The sequence below is a fragment of the Astatotilapia calliptera genome, chromosome 12, assembly GCF_964374335.1.
Source record: "Astatotilapia calliptera chromosome 12, fAstCal68.1, whole genome shotgun sequence".
NCBI lineage: Eukaryota > Metazoa > Chordata > Actinopteri > Cichliformes > Cichlidae > Astatotilapia > Astatotilapia calliptera.
The window spans coordinates 14,188,134-14,211,119 of NC_137433.1; the positions used below are offsets into that span (position 1 = coordinate 14,188,134).

Below are 22,986 nucleotides of genomic sequence, written 5' to 3' on the forward strand. Positions count from 1 at the left end.
ATAACCACTGCGTAGCATCCTTTGTTCTCTTAACCACAGCCCATAACCATCTGGGAAGTGAGGAGACCCATTGATGGACTTTTGGGTGAGGAATGGTTTACCATTGATGTTTGATAGGGGATTTGAGCAGTTCAGCAGTCCAGGGTGTTCATTGTTGTATTTTTGATTTCATGTTGCGCCAAATGTTTTCAGCTAGTGGAAGGTTTGGAATGCAGCCAGGCCACTTCAGCACCCAGACTCTTTCACTATGAATCCTTGCTGTTTTAACAGATGCTGGATGCAATTTGTTTGTAGTTCTCATCTTCAAACATTAACATTGGCAAATAGTTTATGCTGGCTCTCCTGACTGGGGTTTTCAGCTCAATGTCCCGGATTGCGTTCTATCATCAGGAGGGCATTAGATCACAGTAGGGAGGAAAATCAGAGCTCCAGCAGATCCAATATAATAAATTTCAAAAGGAATCTATTTTGGGGTTTAGTGTAGGGATCAGACTTTCAAAATAAAGCATATTCAGATTGCTCTGACGAGACAGCTCTGTAGTGCTTCTCCTGTCAAAGCAGTGCAGAATAATCAGCATTTCTATAGGTGCTATGACCTGAAGTTGGACTGAAAATCTGTACAACTCAATGGAGACCGCACAGTCCTCTGTGATGCTCCAGTGCTGCACATCACCTAATCAGACAGAGGTCCATCCAGTCCCAGGCACTGCAGTCTCTCTGTCAGGTAGTCAGTAATCCAAAACATTGTTTTAAGTTCAAGGAACTGAACTTCTTTAAATGACCAAACTGATTGATGCAGTAATAGTAAGCATCTGAATCTTCTTTGCAGTTCATTTAATGTCAGGGGGTGAATAGCTTTCAATCTATTTTCCAGATCTGTGTTCCCTTGTAACCATAATCTTTGGTTGCATTAAACTACGAACTTGGTGAACTATGCAGCACATTTTGTTTACATTGTAATCAACCGGCAGAGATTGGTTTCCCAGTCTCTGTTATCATCCAGTGGAGACAGCAGCTGCCATTGCCCCAGTGAGTCAAAACAACTAAATAGTTTATGGCTGAAGATTTTTTATTTTTTTGAGCGAGTGACTATTGACACATTTTAAATCCCTGATTTGCCAATCATGTACACTAGCAGAATGATCTACCTAATACACTCAGTAAGCTCATAGATTATGGGGAAGATTAATATAAAATCTCTCATTACAACCCATGAGGATTTAAAAGAAGAGAAAGAATCACAGAGCCATCGCCTACTGTATAACTTTGTATCTATGATGATTCCAGTTCACTAGCTGATGCGCTCAGAGCAAAAGTAAATTATAAAGTTGCCTATCATATCTCTTTCTCATGTGACTTTACACTTTCTCTATTTTCAGTGACTTAATCAGCTGTTTCTATTTCCTTTAGGCTGTTTGTTAATAAAAATGTATTCATATTAATTTTAATTAATTAATAGGAATACATTAATGTTATTGATGTTAATGTAAATATAATAGGCCTGCTATAAGCTACTGCCATACCGTTAACTTTTTTTTCTGATTAGCTCACTAATTATAGATAGATAGATAGATAGATAGATAGATAGATAGATAGATAGATAGATAGATAGATAGATAGATAGATAGATAGATAGATAGATAGATAGATAGATAGATAGATAGATAGATAGATAGATAGGTTATACAATACTTCTGTCCTTTGGATGTTTCAGATTGGGCCATTAAATTGAGTAGAGCTCAGAATGTGTGTGTAGAGTCATTGCTTTTAGAGAGTAAGAGAAAAAGTCACCTTCTTTCATGCATTCAATTGTTAGTTGAAATTAATTTGCAAACAGACAAAATACGCCTGTACTCAGAGAGTGTCTATTTATTTCAAATGGTGAAGCCACATTTCGGTCCACTCCCAGATTGACAAAGTGTTCATTGTTATGTATGGGTGACACCAAGTGTGCAAGACGGTTATTGCAGATATTAAGACCTGAAAAGCTGAACATTGTAGTCATTCATTGTTATTATTATTATTCTTTTCTCACACCTGTTTTGCCTTTAGTAAAACGGCGGAAAAACTAACTAACAAGAAGTTGTGCTGCAATATGATATTTTACTTTTGATATATTACTTACTTTTGATATATACAAAAAATTTATGAATAATAATAACTGCATAATAATAACTTGCACATTAGATCATTAAATTATATTTAAAAACCAGAATAAACTACTTTAAATGTTTATTGACAGATTTTACGTGTGAAAAATAGCGAAGTAATCAGTTATAACTATGAAATGTGAAAGGTCGAGCTGGAGCCACTCATAGACATGAATTATTGAAAGTTTTTTTTTCCAATCAAAACCAATGTTAAATGTAGACATAATAATAATAATAATAATAATAGGGAAAAGAAGAGGAAGAATATACTTAAACAATAAAAAATGAATGGATAAGGCAAGTCAAAAATTAACTTTACCTGAAATGATAATATTTGTGATAGAAATTATATGGCGTTGAGATCCCCCTTTGCTAACCCTAACACAGTCGCCAGATCAGAGTTATGCTTTTATCACTGGTAAGATTAGAGGGATATTAAGGAGGATCCAGCTGATCTTAGGTCTGCTGAGGATCTGTTGCGGTCCTTCTGTCGTCTGCTGTCTCGCGATAACCCGCGAAGTTTCCGGTGTTGTGTATGTTCCTGGAAACATGGCGGCCAGCTTCCGCGGCCGTCCTATCCGGAGTCTTCGGATGCGAGGTAAGCACAAAAACCTCGGTTCAGCGGCTGCTGTAAAAGCAGGATATTGCAAAATATGATTTTGTCACGCACGCGATGACCTTGGAGTAATGTCTCGGCGTGTCCGTGGTGTGTGTTTTTGACAGGTCGGAATGACAGCGGGGAGGAGAACGTACCGCTGGATCTGAGCAGAGGTAAGCAGAGGCTTCATCACATCACCCTGAAAGCGATTATTGTTCAAAATGGATGAGGGCGATTTCTGCAAACGCTAGCCCCGCGTGGTGAAAGTCTAGACAGTGTACGCGCTTGACCCGTCACTGCTGTTGTTATTTCGCCATTTTCCCTCACTGTTTGGTCTAAAAACGTCGCTATCGATGTCATAACAACAGGCGGCAACGAGCTAACTTAACTAGCTGAGTTAGCGTTAGCTAGCTGCCCCAGCTAACCAGCCATGAAGACGCTCTGTTATTTTGATCGGCGTGAGTGGGCACGATAGCCTGTTATTTAGCCAAGTAGCCATAAGAGTTGCAGTCATGCATTTGTCATCGCTAACTGGCTGGGGGAATTGAGTCTGAAAGCTGTGCGCCGAGAAGCATTAAGGCAACACACGGTGGTTCTTCCAGAGGAGCACTGATAACACAGCTGCACAACTTGTCAGATTTACTCCTCCAGCATCAACACTGCATAGCAGTTTGTTTACACGGAGCAGCGGTGTCTGAGTCCTGGAGGCCCAGATCCCTGCTAGATTCATTACAATCGTCTCAACTAGAGACATGCTCACCTGAAATATGTGTGACTGACAACATTAAAATCTTCACCACAGGAGAGTCTATACACTTAACCTATCAGCTGCTTCAGTGCGATTTGCACTATTTACATGTTCTTCCTGATAATACCAAAACTGGGGAAAATAAAGTATGTCAGTTCCCAGAGGTTTAAAGTTATGAAATAACAAATGTGCATGCTAAGTTCATGTAATCACTGTGGCATCAATTAAAATGTGATGTATTCATAACTTACTGTAAGATTGGCTCGTGATGTTTACAAATGCTTGTTACCAAAGTAACCCTTTGGGCTGGCATTTTTCTCATTTCCACTTTTGAGCGATGGATTGAGTGCAGTGTTTGGAGCAGTGAGACTGATGACTAATACTGATAGCTGTTACTTTTTGACAAGCTGCAGCGTAATCAGGCTTATCATCTGCTGCGCTTTGTTGTTGAGGAGAAAGTGATCTGCGCAGCTCATTAAGCTGGTGTTTTCCCAGTTTGTGCGATGTTTACATTTGTCTTGCAGGGCAATATCTGGAAGTCATCCCACGCAAAGCGGGCGTTTAGGCGTCGACCACGCTCAGACGATTCTGTTTTAAAATGCGGTTCCCGTTTGTCAAAATATTTAACGTAGGATAGTTGAAAGGAACTGAAAACAAAAACACTTCCCGCTCAGGTCTGGCTATTTTAGTGTCTAGCCTTTGTTTTGATTGTACACTCTACATTAGTTCCAGCTAAACCAACTTCCTTCCTGCAGGATATCTATTACGGTTCATTGACTGATATTATTATGGCAATATGGCTTAACGCCTCCCTTAGTTACATTGTATTTCCTTTTCATTCTCCTTTAGAACCGTCAGAAAACTTCCGTGAAATCCTTCAAAATGTGGCCAAACCGCACGGAGTCAGTAACATGCGAAAACTGGGCCACCTGAACAACTTCATAAAGGTAACGCTGTCAAGCTCTGATAATTTTTGCCTCATTTAAAGACAGTTTTGCCTCGCTGAAATGTTGTGAGACATGCAGCTTTTTGAGAGGGTTCACTGGGTTCAGATATCTCACAAGATTGATTAGCTGCTCCTCCTCTGTAGTGTCACCACTGACCTCTCCTTGATCTTTTCCTCTTGGGTGTTGATGCCAGCAGGCCTAGTTGTGCCTGTCACTGTGATGCTGACAGTGAATATAACAGGAGCTCGAGGGATAGGAGAGCACTTCAGTCTAATGTGCATCTGGAGCAGCGCTCAGACTTTGAAATCTGAGATTAATAGTGTCTGGTTATTGTTTGTATGGACCCGAGACTTTGATTTGTTAAAAAAAGAAGAAGAAAAGATTACTTTAGTCATTTTTTTCTCTTCTGGTTTTTAATGTGGATGATTAAAAAAAAGAGGATTTAGGAGGATTTTCAGTTCAGCAAGGCTTAAAACACAAATATCCTAACATGGATTGTAACACATGTGAGCATATGCAGGTTTTAAATTCTTTTGACCATGCAGTATAACTGCTCTGATTCACTTAACAGCAGTAAATGTTACTGATGCAGAGATGAATAATAGCTATAATATCCCCAAAAGTTTAATCTGTTCATCTGGACGTAGTGTTTTCAGTGGGAGAAGCGTTTCGTCACTCATCTAAGTGTCTTCTTCAGTTGATTGTAGAATGACTGCAATAAAAAAAAAGAGTATGAAATGTAAGTTTTTTGCTCATTAAAAAAAATCTGTTTTAGTGTTATCGCTCATCCTTCAGGTCAGCCCTGTTGGTCAGGACTAGTGACCTCTCGAGGGTGTTTTTCTCCTGTCAGCCCAAAACATGCTGGAGTACTCTCCTTCCTGTTATTTTGAACAGGAATAACAGGGGTGGAGAAAATGAGTTAATGATTGCGAGATGAGTGTGAGATAGAAAACTAGCACTTTCTTGTGCCTTGAGCACACTGGCTTTGCTGACTGTCACCTCAGGTGGGGAAAAAAAAAATCAAAGCCATGTGCACAACTGTCTAATTTACCACAGTTTCACTCTCTCCGTCTGCAACTACGCTGGGGTCGAATTGGTATAAAGTTTGTCATCTGAGTGCAGGTATTTGTCTGCTCTTCACTTTGTTGTGACAGCTCTGTCTGTGTCTGTGTGCAAAGACAGTGATGTGCAGTATTTTAAGGAAGCTAACTAAAAACCAGTATTATCAGAACACTACTGGTTTGTGGTATCTGCAGTTGTCCATGCACATGTTTACAGGAGAGTTTAATCCTGATCATAGCTATATCCTGATTTCCTCTTTCACCACACTGCCTCAGACCACTTCTGACTGCCGGTCATAAGCATATTGTAAACAATTGTTGGTAGCTGTGTGGCAAGTGAGTACTGGCCCTCCTACAACTGTGCAGTTGGCACTGGAGCAGGCTCGAGGCTGAGTGAGAGCATGGGTTTGTGTGCCTGTAATCTGTACACCTAACTCTCTTGTTTACAACTGACTGGAGGGTTATAGCCATGATGTGTGTGTGTCCCATTAGAGCACCATGACTCCGATTCCTTATAAGGGTTCCAGGACAGTGAGGGTTAGCTAATCCCCCACCCCCTGGAGAGCATCACGTGCACCCTGTCCCCATCTCCTCTCCTCTCCTCTCATTTGCCTGTTTGGGCTCTGACATCACAGCTGTTTTAAAACAACCCTGTACTCCTTCTTGCCTCTCATCACCCATTCCACCCTGCTCCGTCTTGCCTCATGCTCTGCTGTGCTTTAGGAAATTTATGCTCAACTTTGAGGAACAGTTTAAACCAAAAGTACTACAGTGGTTCACTTTCATTAGGAGACACATGGCAGAATAGACAACTGTGATGGAGGAGCATTGACTTGTTGTGTGAAGGAGCCTCAGTGTACCTCTAAGAACGATGTTACAGAACATATAAGACCATATTTGGAACATTAAATATGTAAAATATTGATTAGAGTTCACACTCTCACTAATTGTTGTGTGCAGCTCTACAGTTATTAGGGAGATGTAAACACTCCACATAAGATTTGGATAATGATTACATAGAAACATGGGGCTGACACTTTATAGCTGATTTCAGTCATTTGAATACCCTTCTGGCTTATACTTCGCAATTGCTGTGGCTTTGTTCTGGCAATGTTACCTCTTACACAGTGACAGCAGATTCATTCACTTCCCACATAAAGGGCCCACAAGGCCATTTTTCTGCAGTAAAAGGGAGAAGTGATCGATCTATTTTTTTGTTTGTTTTGCTACATTTTTTAAAATTTCTCTGTCTCCCTCTCTCTCTTTGATTTAATAGTTACAAGTACTGCAACTCTTTATTTTATTATTTCACTGTGTTTACCACAGATTTATATTGTCTCTCATCCTCAAAATCATACGTGTAAAGTCATTTTGAATTGTGGGCTACATACATCCTACTTTGAGCCTACGTGATAAATTTGTAAAATTACAGAAAAAGTAGTAGTAGTAGTTCATTGCCCAGACCGTCGTTTTATAACATGTGAATTTTTCATTGTCCTTTTTTCCTATCTAGTATGGAAACATGTTATAGTACATAGTGGAAAAAACAGGAACTTTTTTCATTTAATTGTTTATACGTTACTTAATTACTTAGCTGTATTATCAATAGCAGTGGTGAGGGGTCTTTTATCAGTAGGAAAGCTGTAAAAGTTATGAAAATACAGTTAAAAGGGTCATAAGTCTGTGCGCTTCATCACATTTCCCAAAGCTGTCCAGTGGGCCGCTTTGGAGTCTTTCCCGGGCTCATTCTGGCCTCCTCCTCTGGTCTCTCAGATCAATAAATAAATTTAAGAAAAAGTGTATTTGATGAGTACTCCTTTTATATGCATATTGAGATGTGATTTTTTTTACGACATACTGCACAGCCTTACCTGCCTTTAGGGAATTGCTAAAGGTAGACATTCATGCTGGAAACAGGGTCACACTGACTGCCAGACCTGATAGGATAGAGAAAATAGGAGCACATATCTAGGCTATGAGAGAACAATACAACAGAGTTAGTCCGACTATTGAAGACTCTATTTTATGTCCTTTGTGTTTTGACGTACTATCATACAAGCATGTGCTTAAGCGACAAATAGTGGCAAGTGTTTTGCCTCTATGGGTTTCCTACTTAGAGCCTCTAAATGAGTTGAACACGTTTTTTTCATTCACAGTTATCCATTAAATCAACATGTACCTGACTGGGCTCGATTTACTCTCGTCCTTCACTAAAACCATGCTAATGGAGTCATGGCCATATTGAAACCATTTTTATGTTTCTGTTTTATAGCTGCTGTGCAGCATTGGCCACCGTGAGGAAAATTTTGGGTTTACATATGAAGAAATCATCATTTGGTAAGTAATCTCAGCTACCGATAATAGTGTAAGTGTGTCCTATTTAATGTGCGCTTTTTATTTACTCTGGCTGTTAAGCTGTTCTGGATTTGGAATAATGATGACGTGAATGTGCGATTGAAAAGTACCAGTCAATGAAGTAATGAAGGAAATAGTCATATCTTGTGTCAGGTTGTCCGTGCTCTAATTTTAGTCACTTTATTGTTTGTTTTTAATCTCTAGTCTGCGACTAGCTCTCCTTAATGAAGCTAAAGAAGTGCGTGCTGCGGGGTTGCGGGCGCTTCGCTACCTCATCAGAGATACCAGCGTACTGCAGAAGGTCCTCAGACTACAGGTGGATTACTTGATAGCCAGGTGAGCTCCTGCTTTGAACCACCCAGTCAGGTGTAACAGTTGTTATCTTACTAAATGTTTGGGTTTTTTTAGTTAAGTTGTTAGGGTGTTTGTAGTACCATGCTTCAGCCAGTCTTCTTCTTCGGCCCAACCATGGTACATGACTGATTGTTATGATTGTGGATTTTTTCAGATGCATTGACATCCAGCAGAGTAATGAGGGTGAGAGGACTCAGGCTCTACGACTTGTCCGAAAGGTAAAAACAAGGCGTGTGTTTTGGTGATCTTTGTTCCTTCTGACCATTTGCAGAGTCGCTCTCATGTCACTCGAGGAATTTGCCCTCACTGCTCACTCCTGTGCCAGCGAAATGCCACCAGAAAGCTCCCGGGGTTAGCAGGAGTGTCAGTGGGGATGGTTTGCATGTGTCTGCAGGCGGGGTTATTTATAGTTTAGTAGTTTACTGTAAATCTTCACACAGCGCTTAGAGTCATAGTGCTGTGGTTTCAGCTTTAATTTCTTGAAGGAACTACCAGTTTTACAAGCACTAAATATGTGACCTTCAGAATAGTCAGATCCTGTTTTGGCATTTCAAAAGTTGATCTTCTTTTTCTGGAGTTCTCCAAAAAGCAGCCATAAAAAAAGCAAAACAGTGAAGTTATTTTTTGCCTCTCTTTGTCGTGACTTGTTTTGATGACTCATGTTCCCGTCCTCTTCCTCTCTCTGTAGATCATCACTGTCAACGCAATGCTCTTCCCCACGTCTATTGCAAACTCTTTAATTGCTGTGGGGACCGACGGCCTGCAGGAGAGAGACCGCATGGTGCGCGCCGCCATCGCCATCGTTTGCGAGCTAGGTAAAGTGCCTGGTGTTTAAAGATGCAGGCCGGTGCGGTTGCTATGCATGGTGCTCTTTGGGTGAACAGAAAAACTTGTGGAGAACTATTGTTGTTTGACATTATTATTAATATTATTATTATCGCCATTGCCTGTGTAGCCCTGAAGAACCCAGAGGTGGTGGCCAAACGGGGAGGCCTCAGCACCATCCTTAAGAGTGTGATAGACTGTCAACTAAGTCGCATCAACGAAGCACTTATCACCACTATCCTCCACTTACTCAACCACCCACGCACCCGCCAGTATGTGCGTGTTGACGTCGAGTTGGAGGTCTGTGCACACACACACACTGACACACATAGTTTATGAATTGAGAAGAAGCTTCTGTTTAAAAATGAGCCACTGTGCTGGGAGCCATTCCAGTCAGGATTAGCAGAGCTGTAGGTGCCCGTCTCTTTCCCATGGAGCTTACAGTAATCAGTTACAGCATTTCTCCAAAGCCTCATTGTCTGTAAACACTTGGGACAGTAGCAGCTCATCACTGCAGGCACACAGATGTTATATAACATGTGCAGCAGGTTAATTATTACTGCAAGATTTTTCCTGACAGTAGTAAATAGAGATGTAATTTGAAGCTCGCTTTACTGTTGTTTTGTATGCATCAATTTTCTCTGTTTTTGTTCTCTGTTCTCCAGCAAATCCTCGCGCCTTTCACTGATTTTCACTACCGTCACAACGCAGACACGGCTGAGGGGCAACTCAAGTGAGTGTGTGTGTTTAGGTGGTATGAAGAGCCTGTGGTTGAACTGTGCATAGAGAGAGAGAGCGAGAGAGAGGAGGGTTTGTGTAGTGTTTTTGTTAGGCGACCCTTGTTGTCAGGGTGGCTTGACTCTGCAGCGGCTTGCCAGAGGATGTGAAGTCAGATTTTTATAAAAGATCTTTTATGTTTTGTTTGTGTTGTGTAGTCTGAACAACCACCGGCTGAAAGATCATAACGATGTTGTGTGCACAGAACATGATGTCCACTCTTTAACGTGTGTTTTTCTTGTTCACAGGGAAGACAGAGAAGCCCGTTTTTTGTCCAGCCGAATGGCTATAGTGGCTGCTTTCCGCTCCTGGTCCGGTAAGGGCTTTAATATTATTCTTACTGTACATACTTGTTAGGAATACCCACTGTTAAATATCTCCTATTCTCTCTCTCTTTTTTTGTCTCAGGAATTATCAACCTATGCAAGGCTGGAAATTCTGGAATCCAGTCTTTAATTGGCTTACTTTGCATACCAAATATGGAAGTTAGGGTGAGTAAAAAAATGTTTGGCCCTTAAGGAAGTTTGATATTCAAAAACACAGATTTTTCTGATTCTTGCCTGTGAAGATTCCAATCAAGCGATTGTTTTTATTGTGCAGCGGTTAGATGGAGTTGCGTTAGAAATTAAAAATCAACCAAAATTTCCTGTATGAAACAGCCTTTTTACTAATGTTAAGTCTGCTTGGCTTCAGAGGCTTAAAGCACAGAGTGTTTTTGCCATGCCATCTTATCAAACCATTGGGTTCTCTCAAGCTTGCAAATCACTGTTTTACACAGCATTAACATTAGTTCTAACTGTTCTTTTCCGCTACTTAACAATGCCGCTTTTGCCATATCTATATAATTATTTTTAACCAATTTTGCAGAAAGGCTTGTTGGAAGTGTTATATGAGATATTCAGGCTTCCTGTGCCCATTGTAACGCAAGACTTCACTGAAGCCCTTCTAAGTGTTGGTAAGTAAAAAATATCTAATTTTCAAATAATTTAATCCCCATATAAAAACAAGCAGTGGAACTGTTATATTAAGTATTTGATGTAAATAGCACATTTCACTAAAGTTAAGAGGGGAAGCATGAGATTGGAACAGTTATGTAATATAAGAAGGAAAAAAAACACCTGGTTGAAGATCTGACTGCTTGTTAGGTTAATAAGTAACACGACGGGGTGTGAAAAGCAGAAAACAATGCGACTTAGTCATCTATCGCACAAAATATCATTAAAGATTTGGAGAAAATGGGAAACGAGACAGCGTCAGAAAACCAACACTAAATGACCGTGGTCTTCGGGCCCTTGTGTGACACTGCATCAAAAACAGGTTTTTGTTGGGTTTAGAGCATCGGTCCTCAACCTTTTTTGCGCCACGGACCGGTTTAATGTCAGACAATATTTTCACGGACTGGCCTTTAAGGTGTCGCGGATAAATACAACAAAATAAAATGATACGACCAAGACAAAAGCTGTGGTGTTTTGTAAATATAATAATAATAAATGCAAATTCACTGTGTTATTGTGCAACTTTATTAGCTGCGTCCTCCTGAAATGCGCCAACAACAATGAAAGTAACATCCTCCTCTCTGCCCCTTAATGCTCTCTGGTCACTATGGTAACACGCAAATATTTCTTTCAAAATAAGAAACACAACTACAACACGGAAACAGAGTTAACGATAAAAACCCTGAAAACCATACATTTCACACCCAAACCTCAACTCTTGTGGCCTGGTGCCAGATGACTCACGGACCGGGACCTGTTCGTGTCCCAGGGGATGGGGACTTCTAGTTTAGGAACACTTCTGAATATTTTTATCTGTGGACACAGTTCATAGTTGGATCCACAGATACAAATTAGACCATCCAAAAATCCAGCTGTCCTTCCTGAGCCAACCAGAGCTCATTTAGGAGGGAGAAAGCTGCCCAGTGGTCTCATCTGCTTCATTCTGTAGTGTAAAGAGGGGCCATCTTGTTTATTACCAGGATCTGCTGGGGTTTGGAGATTAATTAGTGCACATTACATGGATAACTGGGCAAATCTGTGAAGGCCCAAATAATGCTTAATGATACACAAGGTAGAAATTTTTGGAGCAACATGATCATAAAGTCCATTTGAAGGAAAACGCTTTCATTTAGCAGGACAGCACCGAAGCACAGTCTGCATGTCTACATAATAAATTGCATTTAGTGACCCACTGACTACATTTGGTGTGTTTTGAACTAAAAAAAAGTTAGCTTAAATTCTAAATCACCAGGAAACTACGACACGTTTGTGCTTTTGTTCTCTGACATAGTGTGAAAAATGTTCCAGCTCCACTTTTTTGAAATGTGTTAATGCAATCAATTTCAAAAATTAGCATTTTGTCCTGCTTAAGATTAAAAAAAAATCTTTGTTTCAGCATTTCATATGTTATCTCAGTACAGCCTTTGGTTAAATGTAGAACAAAATTTCTTTTAGACCCCTAGTAGGTCCATGTTTTACACACACTGACAGACTGGTCTGTTTGCTCTGTTCTCCTTCAGACCCCGCCAGGTTCCAGGACACCTGGAGACTGTCTGACGGGTTTGTTGCTGCCGAGGCCAAAGTTATCCTACCCCATCGGGCCCGCTCTAGGTGACAAACGAAAGCACAGGATAGAAATGAAATATATTGACAGAACTGTTGTCACTTCAGTGTGTAAACAAGCCATAAAATGATTTTTATCTGCTCCCTTTATTAGGCCTGACCTAATGGACAACTACCTGGCATTTGTTCTTTCTGCCTTCATTTCCAGCGGGCTTTTAGAGGTGAGCTGACACAGTAAAAGCACAATAGGTTTAATTTACTCAGGCTAGGAGTGTGTGTTTCACAGTATTTTATTAACAGCTTTTGGGTGGCTTTTATATTGATGTCCTTCCTTGTGCCTTTATTTTTGATACTGTAGGGCCTTGTTGAAGTTGTGACCAGTAGCGATGACCAGCTTGCTGTCAGGGCCACCATCCTTCTGGGAGACCTTTTACACATGGTAATAAAAAAAAGTATAATTTTGTGCATTTCTAAAAGTTTCTAAGCTATATCTTTGTTTCTTTGACTCCTTTGGCTTCTTTTGCTATACTCACCAAGGTTTTATTTCTCTCTTGATCAGGCAAATACCATCCTTCCTCATTCCCATAGTCACCACTTGCACTGCCTTCCCACTCTCATCAACATGGCAGCCTCCTTTGACATCCCCCAAGAGAAACGACTGTGAGTACAAACTGCCACACACGCAATCACTCTTGTTTTTTTTATTGTAACAAAATAATTTCCTCTAATCTTTAGTCATCATTCTTTGCAGTGTTCTCTCATAAAGATGTTCTTATCAGTAGTGCTGATTTCAGGGCTATAGACTGGTCATTGACTCGCTGGTAACAATCAGTCGCTAATAAAGCGTGTCCACGACCGGTTGACGAGTGGTTGCTGGAGGTTGAAAAGTGGGTGCTGCACAATAAGCTTCCTTGGATTTACATTGGTTGCAAGCAGATTGCCGTGGTCACCTGTAGTTCGTGTGGAAGAAAAGGGATCTGTTCGCCTTCAACGTTCAAAGTTGTGCATTTTCAGCTATAACGAGTTGGTGTAACATGTCACACCAACTCGATCATTTTGAAAATTTCATCCAGCCACTACTCGCCAACTGGTCGCCGACTAACTTGTAGGATTTACTTGAATACGTACTAGTTGTTAAACCACTTTTAAAACATCCTCCATCTTTGTCTCTATGCGCTCTAGGCGAGCAAGTGCAGCCGTCAACAATCTGAAACGTTTCCATGAGAAGAAGAAGAAAGGTTTGAAACCGCACAGTCTTTATCTGGACCACATCATTCGCAAGTCTGTGTCGTCACATAACCGCAGAGATTCACGTGTCCACAAAGACATCTATGTCATTAAGGTAAAGATCAACATCTTTTACGTATTTTCCATCTTACGGTTGGTCTTGGCTTTGGCTTCTGTGTGTTTGTTGCAAAGTATGTGGTGTGTTTAGTGTAGCTAGAAAGAGGGAGGCTGTTATTTGCTGCAAACCTGATTTGAACAATTTAAGCCAAAAGTTTAAACATTTAAATAAAAAAAAGTAGTTTTACTTTCATATTTACAGCTTCTGTTTTTTCTGCTTCTGTGCTCAGGACACAGAAGAAGCACTGATGATGAATCTGCGAGACAGTCAGATTCTCAACCACAAGCAGAATTTGGAGTGGAATTGGTTGCTTATTGCCACCATCCTCAAGGTCAGGCTGTTCTCATGTACCACCACAGACTCGATGTTTTGTTTTTACATGTGTAAAAGGGTATTTTTTTGTCTTCTCAGTGGCCAAATGTAAACCTCAGGAACAACAAAGATGAACAGATGCACAAGTAAGCCTTTTTTATTTAACCACAGCTCATTACAAGAAACTGAATTTGTTCAGCGTGTTTTTCTCACATCCTGTTTTACATTTCTATTTGTTTTTGTCTGATGCAGGTTTGTTCGGAGGCTGCTGTACTTTTATAAGCCCAGTAGTAAGTTGTACGCAGGGCTTGCGTTGGATCACCTAAAGGCCAGACAACTCACTGTGGTTGGCTGTCAGTTTGTTGAGTTCCTCATGGATTCCGATGAGGTTAGAGAGGTTTACACTGATGCTCGTACTCTAATTTATTTCTTCTTTTTGGTCATTTACGAACCCACCTTTGTTTTTGACGCTTTATTTTTTCCCCCGCCATCAACCAGGATGGCCAGGGTTACCTGGAGGACCTGGTGAAGGACATGGTATCGTGGCTCTCCTCGTCCTCTGGAATGAAGCCCGAGCGCTGTCTGCAGAGTAATGGCCTGCTCACTACACTCAGCCAACACTACTTCCTCTTCCTGGGGACGCTCTCGGCACACCCACAGGGAGTCAAACTACTAGAGAAATGTGGCCTGTTTCAGTGGTGAGTGAGCAGAAAAGTCTTTAATCTATTTTGAGCTTTTCCAGGCCTGCAGAGTGAAATTGTGTCAGAGCTGTTTGATTAAAAACATCCTGCAAGGTGACATTTGCACTTTTTTTTCTCCCCTCTATTTTCAGCCTGCTGAATCTGTGCTCTGTAAAGAACCAGGATGCTGTGCTGAAACTCGCTGTATCCACACTGGACTACAGCAGAGATGGTCTGGCCAGAGTGATCCTCTCCAAGATCCTCACTGCTTCTACTGATGTAAGCAAGCTGTTAAAACACTAATATTGTAATTAGTAGTAATGGGGAAGTTTTTGTTTTTTTTTCATGCACAGTGGTCAGCAACCTCTTATCACACTGCCACATTTGCAGGCATAAAATAAACTGAATCATCTATTGCCAAACTTGCCCTTTTTTCTTTTTCTAAACACACCCGATCACCTCATTTTCCTCCACCCACCACACCTTCTGAGAAGTCGTAGGCCTCTTGGCAATTAAATGTTCGCACTACCCCTGATCACACAATACTTCTTGTCTCGCTGTGCAGACGTGCAGGCTGTATGCTACCAAGCACCTCCGCGTGCTGCTGCGTGCAGGCGTGGAGTTCTTCAGTAGCTGGGGCATGGAGCTGCTGGTCACACAGCTTCACGACCACAACAAGGCTGTGTCCATGGAGGCCCTGGACATACTGGATGAGGCGTGTGAAGACAAGGTGAGTGATGATGCCGCTTAGATTGTTCTCAGCAAAGCAATTAAATAATAAAATAGCAAAAGCAGATAAGATTAAGCCCATCGTGTTATCTGACAGTTTCGTTTCGTGCCCATTCTGCTGCTTTACAGGCCAACCTTCACGCTCTAATCCAGCTGAAACCAGCTGTGTCCCACCTGGGAGACAAAGGCCTCTTACTGCTCCTCAGGTAGGTGTTTACCACTACAACATTACAAAAACAGTGTGTCACTCTGAAATAGTCCTTCTTGAACACACTCTACATCTTTTTTTCCCCTGCATTTTTAGGTTCCTGTCCATTCCTAAAGGTTTCTCCTACCTCAATGAGAGGGGCTATGTCAGCAAACAGCTGGATAAATGGCAAAAGGTATTATTCAAATATCAGCAGACAGCTTAATGAAATCTCATTTAAAATATTCTGAAATCATGTGGCTATAACAAGGACACATACAAATGAGTTTCCTCCCCTCACCCCAACCGGTCACGGCAGATTGCTGCCCGTCTCTGAGCCTGGTTCTGCTGGAAGTTTCTTTCTGTTAAATGGGAGTTTTTCCTTCCCACTGTCGCCAAAGCGCTTGCTCATAGTGGGTCATATGATTGTTGGGTTTTTTTCTGTTTTCTTTGTATTGTAGGGTCTTAACCTTGCAGTATAAAGCACCTTTGAGGCAACTGTTGTTGTGATTTGGCATTCTATAAATAAAATTGAATTGAATTGAATATTAAGTAGACTGTGCATTGCAGGAGTATAATCTTAAGTATGTGGACCAGATAGAGGAGCAGCTCAATGAAGCACTAACAACTTACCGCAAACCTGTCGATGGAGACAACTACGTCAGACGCAGCAACCAAAGGTAAGAAGGGTGAAATTTGGGGCCATTCGATGAGCTGTAGCAGTGAATGGGTTTTTGACTGTGCCTGATTTCTTTGGCCATGTCTCCAGGTTACAAAGACCAAACGTCTATCTCCCTGTGCACTTGTATGGTCAGCTGGTTCACGATAAGACAGGCTGTCATTTATTAGAGGCTCAGGTAAGGTCTCTCTCTTCTCTTCTCTTCTCTTTTTTTTTTTTTTTTTTTAAACTAAAAATGATCATTCAGCTGTTCTGTAGGACTAAAGTGCCATTTGTCTTTTATTTTTGCCCCATCTGTTTCCAGAGTGTAGTGCCTGACCTTAGCTACACGATTCGCTCCCCGATGCTGGACACCTGGGAGGGCATCAAACAGCTCAAAGCTGCTCTCTGGGCACTAGTCAGTAACGCAGATTAATCCGTGTCACATAAGTTAATCTTTAATGATAATACAAAGACATGGGCTTGATTGTGGTTGTTTTTCGTTTGTTTTTTCAGGGCAACATTGGCTCTTCAAACTGGGGTCTGAATCTCCTGCAGGAGGAGAACGTCATTCCTGATATCCTTGCATTGGCTCAGCACTGTGAGGTGCTGTCAGTGCGAGGGTGAGCTTTTCTTTCTTTGTCTTTTATTCAGTTACATTAAAAAGCGTTACTATGGAACATGTAACGTCAGACTGTTTTTTTTTTGTGTGTGTTTTTTTTTTAAATTTCATAGAGCAGTATTTTGTATTTTGACTATCACTTGGTGTCCACAGGACATGTGTGTATGTGCTGGGTGTGATCACCAAGACCAAGCAGGGCTGTGAGGTACTAAAACAGTTCGGTTGGGATGCAGTCAGACACAGTCGCAGGACGCTGTGGCCCGTCACTCCAGACGAAGTGGACACGCAGCTGACCTCTGAACTTTCTTCAGTACCGAGCACGCTCAGTCTAAACTCGGAGTCCACCAGCTCCCGCCACAACAGCGAGAGCGAGTCTCAACCAAGTACGTAGCACATTGCCTTTGCTTTGTCACCATGTTCTCCAAAACGATTGAAATTTATGTTTTGTTTCTTTAACAGATCTCTATAATAATCAGTAATTATTGCTAGAAGTTGGACGTTTTTAATTAATTTCATTTCTCTTAGACATGTACATCCTGGATGATGACAAGTGTGATGTTCTGGACCAGTCGGATGAGACTTCTTTATACTTACACTCCAAACCAGTCAAAGACCGTAGCCCCTTTACAATACTGGCCTCTACTCGCTTTGTTCGCACTCGCTTCCTGAACTCCCTGTCTCTCCCCAGCAAGAAACTGCGCTCCACCAGTGACCCCAAGACACCATCGGGCTCCCGAACCCCCACTGAGCTCAAGACTGGGAGTATGAGGCGGAACAGGACAGTGACAGAGCCCTCTGTCTACAGCCCAAACCAGGGGGACTTTACCCCTATCTTTAATGGCCGAGGAATGCCAAAGAGTCCAACGGTCAGTCTGGAGACATCATTTGTTGGGACAAGAGGGGGCTCAGAGGAGCACTTGGTGGATGGCAGGCTGTCGAAGGGAGGAGGCTCAGGCCTCGGACTTAGTACTCTCGGAGGCCAGGGGGCTGCAGAGCAACATAGCCGGGAGAGAGAGCAGAGCAGCCGGGAGCGTCTAGCAGGAGATGGCGGCTCTTCTAGCGGAGGCAATGTAGGAGGGGGTGGCGGAGGTACTCAGTTTAAAAGCCGCAGTCAGAGCTTTAACACGGACACCACAACGAGCGGCATCAGCTCCATGAGCTCCAGTCCCTCTCGGGAAACCGTTGGTAACCCGGAGCATCCGGAGGCCGAACCGGATTCCTCTGACTGCGTGAGCCTCAACACAGTAGTGTCTGCCAAGACTGTCAAAACACTCTCATCCCTCACCCCCCAGTCACAGACTAACCACATGTCCACATCCAAGTCCTCCACTGTCTCTCTGGTACCTCCCGGCTCCTCCCACACCCTCCCCCGCCGGGCTCAGTCTCTCAAGTCCCCCTCAGTGACCACCATAAAAAGCCTGGCTGATTGTAGCTTCATGTACACCAGCCCGAGAGACGCGCTGGGCTACGCTACGCTGAAGAGGCTTCAGCAGCAGAGGATACACCCATCTTTGTCTCACAGTGAAGCGCTGGCTTCACCTGCCAAAGATGTGTTGTTCACAGACACCATCACTATGAAGAGCGGCAGTCTCGATTCCAGACTAACTCCCCGCAGGTAAGTCGGCTCCACTGCAGGGTTTGCTTCATGGAAACGGAACATCTTAACCCATCTCTATTATTCTGTTGTCTTTTTGAGCGTATTTAATTTAGGTTTGGTGCCACGTGAAGATGTTAGCCGTCAGCCTAAAGAATGTTTAAAAACATGCCTGAACCTGAGTTTTCGCTTTTAGTTTTTTTGTACCTTTGGAATGACAGATTTTTTTTGGGGGGGGGGTGAAGGGTGTCTTTTTGTGCACCTTCTGCTGTGTCTGTCAGGATATCAGATAGGAGGGTTACCTGTCCAGAACCCAGCGCCGTAAGTTCGTACCGCAGGCTGTCCAGAACACTCGTACCGCGGTGGGTGGACCTAGCTTGTGTCCTCCTTTAGAGATGTAGCTTCTAGCACCAGTCCAGACAGATCAATATGTTGTTGCTGCTTTAGTAGAGTACTAACTGCTCTTTGCCTACAGTTGATCCATCAGTGCTTTCCTGTTGTGCAAGTAAGTCCCACGTAGACTGGTGAATTTCTAGTGGCCCCCCTGTGACCCCAACTTAAAAATATAAATGGCAAACAGGTAGAGATTAGTGCAATTTGATGTTTTACAATGTGTCTAGTATAAATGCATCACAGTGATAAGTCATGCATAGAAAAAATGTGGTGGGTAAGGTAAGTTAGTGCAAAAAGCAGGACCAGAAAATAAGGAAATGTGAAAGAGTGTGAAAAAAGAGCTAAACCTCTGATACAAAGGTGTAACAGATGAGTTCATAACTCTTAACCTGTACATTACCCACTGATTGCACTAGAAAAATAATTCATTTATAACTTTAAACCTCAGACAATGGAGACAAAATGTCTTTTGCTGCCGCTGCTCTGATGGCGTTCTGCAGCAAAAAAAAGTTTCCCCTCTCTGTTCTTTTACCAAACATTTTTTCCCATTTATTCCCCATGTTCCTTTTCTTTCCCAGCCTCTCCCCCCGGATCCTCTCACGCACCTCTCCTCTTGCCCTCCCTAGGTTTCTGAAAGCTCTGAGTTTTGCCTCTTTGGATAAAGAAGAGCTACTCAGTCCAATCAACCAAAGCACCCTGCACCGCTGCTCTTCAGTACGCTCCATGGTCTCCAGCGTCACCTTCGGATGTAACGACGACTACATTGGCCTTGCACTGCCGATGGACATCCATGACATGTTCCACATCAGAGACTCTGCCTACTTTCAGCAGAGGATCAGCCCGCCATCGGAAGAGCGGAAACGTTTTCTTTTCGGTGACGGCGATGGTAACGTCCACTTTGCACATAATTAAATAAACTATTGAAAGCTTATGAAAGAAAGAAACAAAGCTGCACAAAGACAAGAGACTGATTTCTGTTGGTGCTTATCACCTCTATAGGTGATCGTCCTGCCCTCCCAGTGCTGAAGCAGCAGTTTAGTATCTCAGAGCTGATTGTGCACCGAGGAGACACCCCGAACCACATGGTGGGCTCAGAGGAGACGGGCCTGCAGGTTCACACTGAAGAAAACTGCCTCTACTGCGTGGGAGCGATCGTCCTTGGATACCCCACCCAACCACTGATCAATAGCACACACTCTCGTACAGGTAAGCTGACACGCGCACACATTCAGTCATTTGAACGGATGCGGATTGAACCTAACAGATACTTCAAGGAATGCTTTTTTCTTCCCATCTTTTCTCGCAGATTTTGTCGACTTTCCATCATGGGGAGGCCAGAGCGGCCACCGCCTGGAGGTGATGCCACAGTCAAAATTTTCTGGGGTGTCAGGCTGCAGTGATGCTGCTGTGTCACAAGGTTCAGTCTCTGGCACACCTACACCTGGTGACATTGTCATTGGTAAGCTCACAAATAACCACAATATGCTAAATTAAAAAGTGCTGCTTTGTTCCAGTTGAAAGTCGTACTGTCTCCTTCTCCATCAACTCATTTGTTGGACCTTTTTTCTCTTTCCACCTGTTTCCTCTCTCTTTCTCTAGACCATCAAAGCAAATTAGAATGACAAAGGAAGTCTTTATTTAACTAGGAAAGTCTGTTTAGTTTAATCTTTTTTTTGTTGATGAGTGTCCTAAAATGACCAGTGGCAGGACAAGTGAGTCAAACTTTGTGCCCTGTGGAATATTCAGTCCTTAATGTTTGATTAAAGTTCAGTTCTGTGGAATAAGCAAATGCAAAAGCCCACACACACATTGATACTTCAGCATAAAATTGCAGCATTAATAAGAAATAAAAGTTAAACCCAAACTCCCAGACATTGACAATGAAGTAATTTCTTGAAGGTTTAGTTTTGAATTTTCATTCAATGTTTCTTATTCCAAGAAATGATGTAACAGAATAAGTATTTAAGATGAAGTCTTAGGGAGTTTATTAGTTTTACAAATGACTTGAGATCACTGCATGGTTGGTTCCAACATAATAAGAATCACATTTGAACGAATTAACGAGTCAAACAAATCTCATCATCCACACTGCTCTGCATCAGTTTTCAGCTCTCCTGCTCAGGCCCAAGAGCCGCCCCACTCAGCTGCTCTGCTCTGCATTTATGGATTAGTTCTCCACACTCTGGATTCTCCCCCCAGTTCAGCTGCGCTTCCCACACTGCCCCGCACAGCCAGCAACCAGTCCAGTTCCCCATTTGTGTCCAATAACACACTCCACCCAGCTCTGCCACGTCTCCAACAACCCACTCAGCCCTGCAATAATTAATCACGTTTTATTGAACTTTATCAATCAATCACATGCCGCTAGCTCTGGATCAGTTTATAGCAGTTTTTATATCAAACTATGTATAAACAATAAATGTTGCTAGGAAACCTGGCATGCTGCAGGCTGATTTGACTGTTTTTCTTCTCATCCCACACACTTCAGAATTCACTGTATGATGAATAAACCCAATTTTAGAGACAGTAATAAATTATGAGGAGATGGGGTTATATTTTAATTGAGTTACTTTATTTATAAAGTGCCATTGGGTGATAATGAGTCCCTTGGTTTTGTGAACGTAAATAAGAGTGTATGTATAAATATTCGCTTGCTTCCCTCAGGTGGCAAGGCGATATCTGAGGACGGCCCCGCCTCTCGAGTCTTACTGAGGAAGGAGGTGCTCCGCCTCATCATCAACCTCAGCTCCTCCGTAGGAACCAAAGGCCACGAAACAGGACTACTGACGTAAGGCTCCTTTTCCCCCTTTTGTGCATATAGTCTGGATGCATTTTAAAGTTGTTTTTCCAAGGTCTCTAAAATATTTCATCTCTCTTCAGGATAAAAGAGAAGTTTTCATATGCGTTTGATGACATTTGCCTGTACTCTGAGGTTTCTCATCTCTTATCCCACTGTGCATTTCGCCTGACCTCAAGACGTTTCATACAAGAACTTTTCCAGGATGTGCAATTTATGCCAGTAAGATCAATTGAAACTTGATTTGAAGTTTTTTAAAACGGACTGTGTCCTTGTGCTTACATGTTTAATCACTGTTCTTCTTTTGGTTCTCCCCAGATGTTTGAGGAAGCAGAAGCAATCCTGACAAAGCAACCAAAACCTGTTGAAGAGGACGCTGACCCTCCTGAAGAATCCTGATCATCCCATTTCTCCCCCATCCCTCCTGCTTTCCCTGCACAGCTGCAGACCCGGCTTCTTATCACCCTGAAAGGAAGACAAAACTGAAATAATATGAGTTAAGGCTCTGAAGATGGGGTGGGGCATTTCGATGTGTTTCTGGTGGATTTTAACAGCACCACAGCCAAGGAAAAAGAGGAGATGGTCATCAGTCACCTTACTTACGAGCTGGAAACAAAGGACGTCAGCATCTATAAACAAATGTAATCCGACACGCCTAATGCTGTCTCAGACTTTTTTTTTTCTTTTTCTAAATAAAAACACGGGAAAAAGGGGGAGCAGTTTAACCAAATACTGTTTTCAAATGGACTGGCGATGTCGAGCAACACTCAATAATACATCAACATAATGCTCAGCGACAAGCTAAATCATTAGGACAAAGACTCGAGCTGTGTTTAAAAAACAAAAACAAACAAAAAACTATCATTTTTTTCCCTCCTCTTTCCAGAGGTGGTCTTGTTTTTTTTTTTCTTTTCTGTAATGAAATAAGTCATGTCGTCGTGTCTGCCCAGTGGTTCCTCAGACCTTGCGTTCTTTTCTTTGACAAAACACTACAGAGGGATCCTGCTGATTTTAAAACGTACCTGGAGCCTTCATATCCCACCCCGACTCGTGATCTGTTCTAGCCGGATATGTGCTTTTGCTTCTCTTGCCTCTCTACTTCTTACAACCTGTAGCCTCTTGTCAGCACAGGTAGCCAATTGCTTTTCTAGTTCTTGTATCTCAGACAATCAAACATCACTAGTATTCTATTTTCTAAAGCATTATATCTACCACCCTCACGCAGTACATGAGAAGAATAGCACGTAATTTAATGCTAGTTTATGCCATCCTTTACCTGCTAAGGACTTCTCGTGG

At 42.2% G+C, this 22,986-nt stretch overlaps 1 protein-coding gene across 2 annotated transcripts; it reads left to right on the forward strand.

Moving 5' to 3' along the window:
- The first annotated feature begins 2,611 nt into the window (after positions 1-2,611).
- Positions 2,612-22,377, forward strand: LOC113033494 (rapamycin-insensitive companion of mTOR). Of its 2 annotated transcripts, none has more exons than XM_026187331.2 (37): positions 2,612-2,748; positions 2,874-2,921; positions 4,346-4,443; positions 7,777-7,841; positions 8,064-8,195; positions 8,368-8,431; positions 8,902-9,028; positions 9,169-9,338; positions 9,704-9,771; positions 10,064-10,131; positions 10,224-10,306; positions 10,683-10,770; positions 12,331-12,421; positions 12,528-12,594; positions 12,732-12,812; positions 12,933-13,033; positions 13,556-13,715; positions 13,948-14,049; positions 14,130-14,176; positions 14,283-14,418; positions 14,529-14,728; positions 14,863-14,989; positions 15,276-15,440; positions 15,569-15,645; positions 15,744-15,822; positions 16,197-16,306; positions 16,396-16,483; positions 16,610-16,702; positions 16,801-16,907; positions 17,060-17,289; positions 17,432-18,521; positions 19,472-19,779; positions 19,893-20,099; positions 20,200-20,352; positions 21,558-21,681; positions 21,774-21,912; positions 22,009-22,377. In XM_026187331.2, the coding sequence occupies exons 1-37, from the start codon at positions 2,700-2,702 to the stop codon at positions 22,087-22,089; spliced, it is 5,223 nt and encodes a 1,740-aa protein (XP_026043116.1). In that variant the 5' UTR covers positions 2,612-2,699; the 3' UTR covers positions 22,090-22,377. The 2 variants fall into 2 exon arrangements, with proteins under 2 accessions (XP_026043116.1, XP_026043117.1); XM_026187332.2 differs by having other exon boundaries at positions 19,520-19,779.
- The last annotated feature ends 609 nt before the right edge of the window (positions 22,378-22,986 follow it).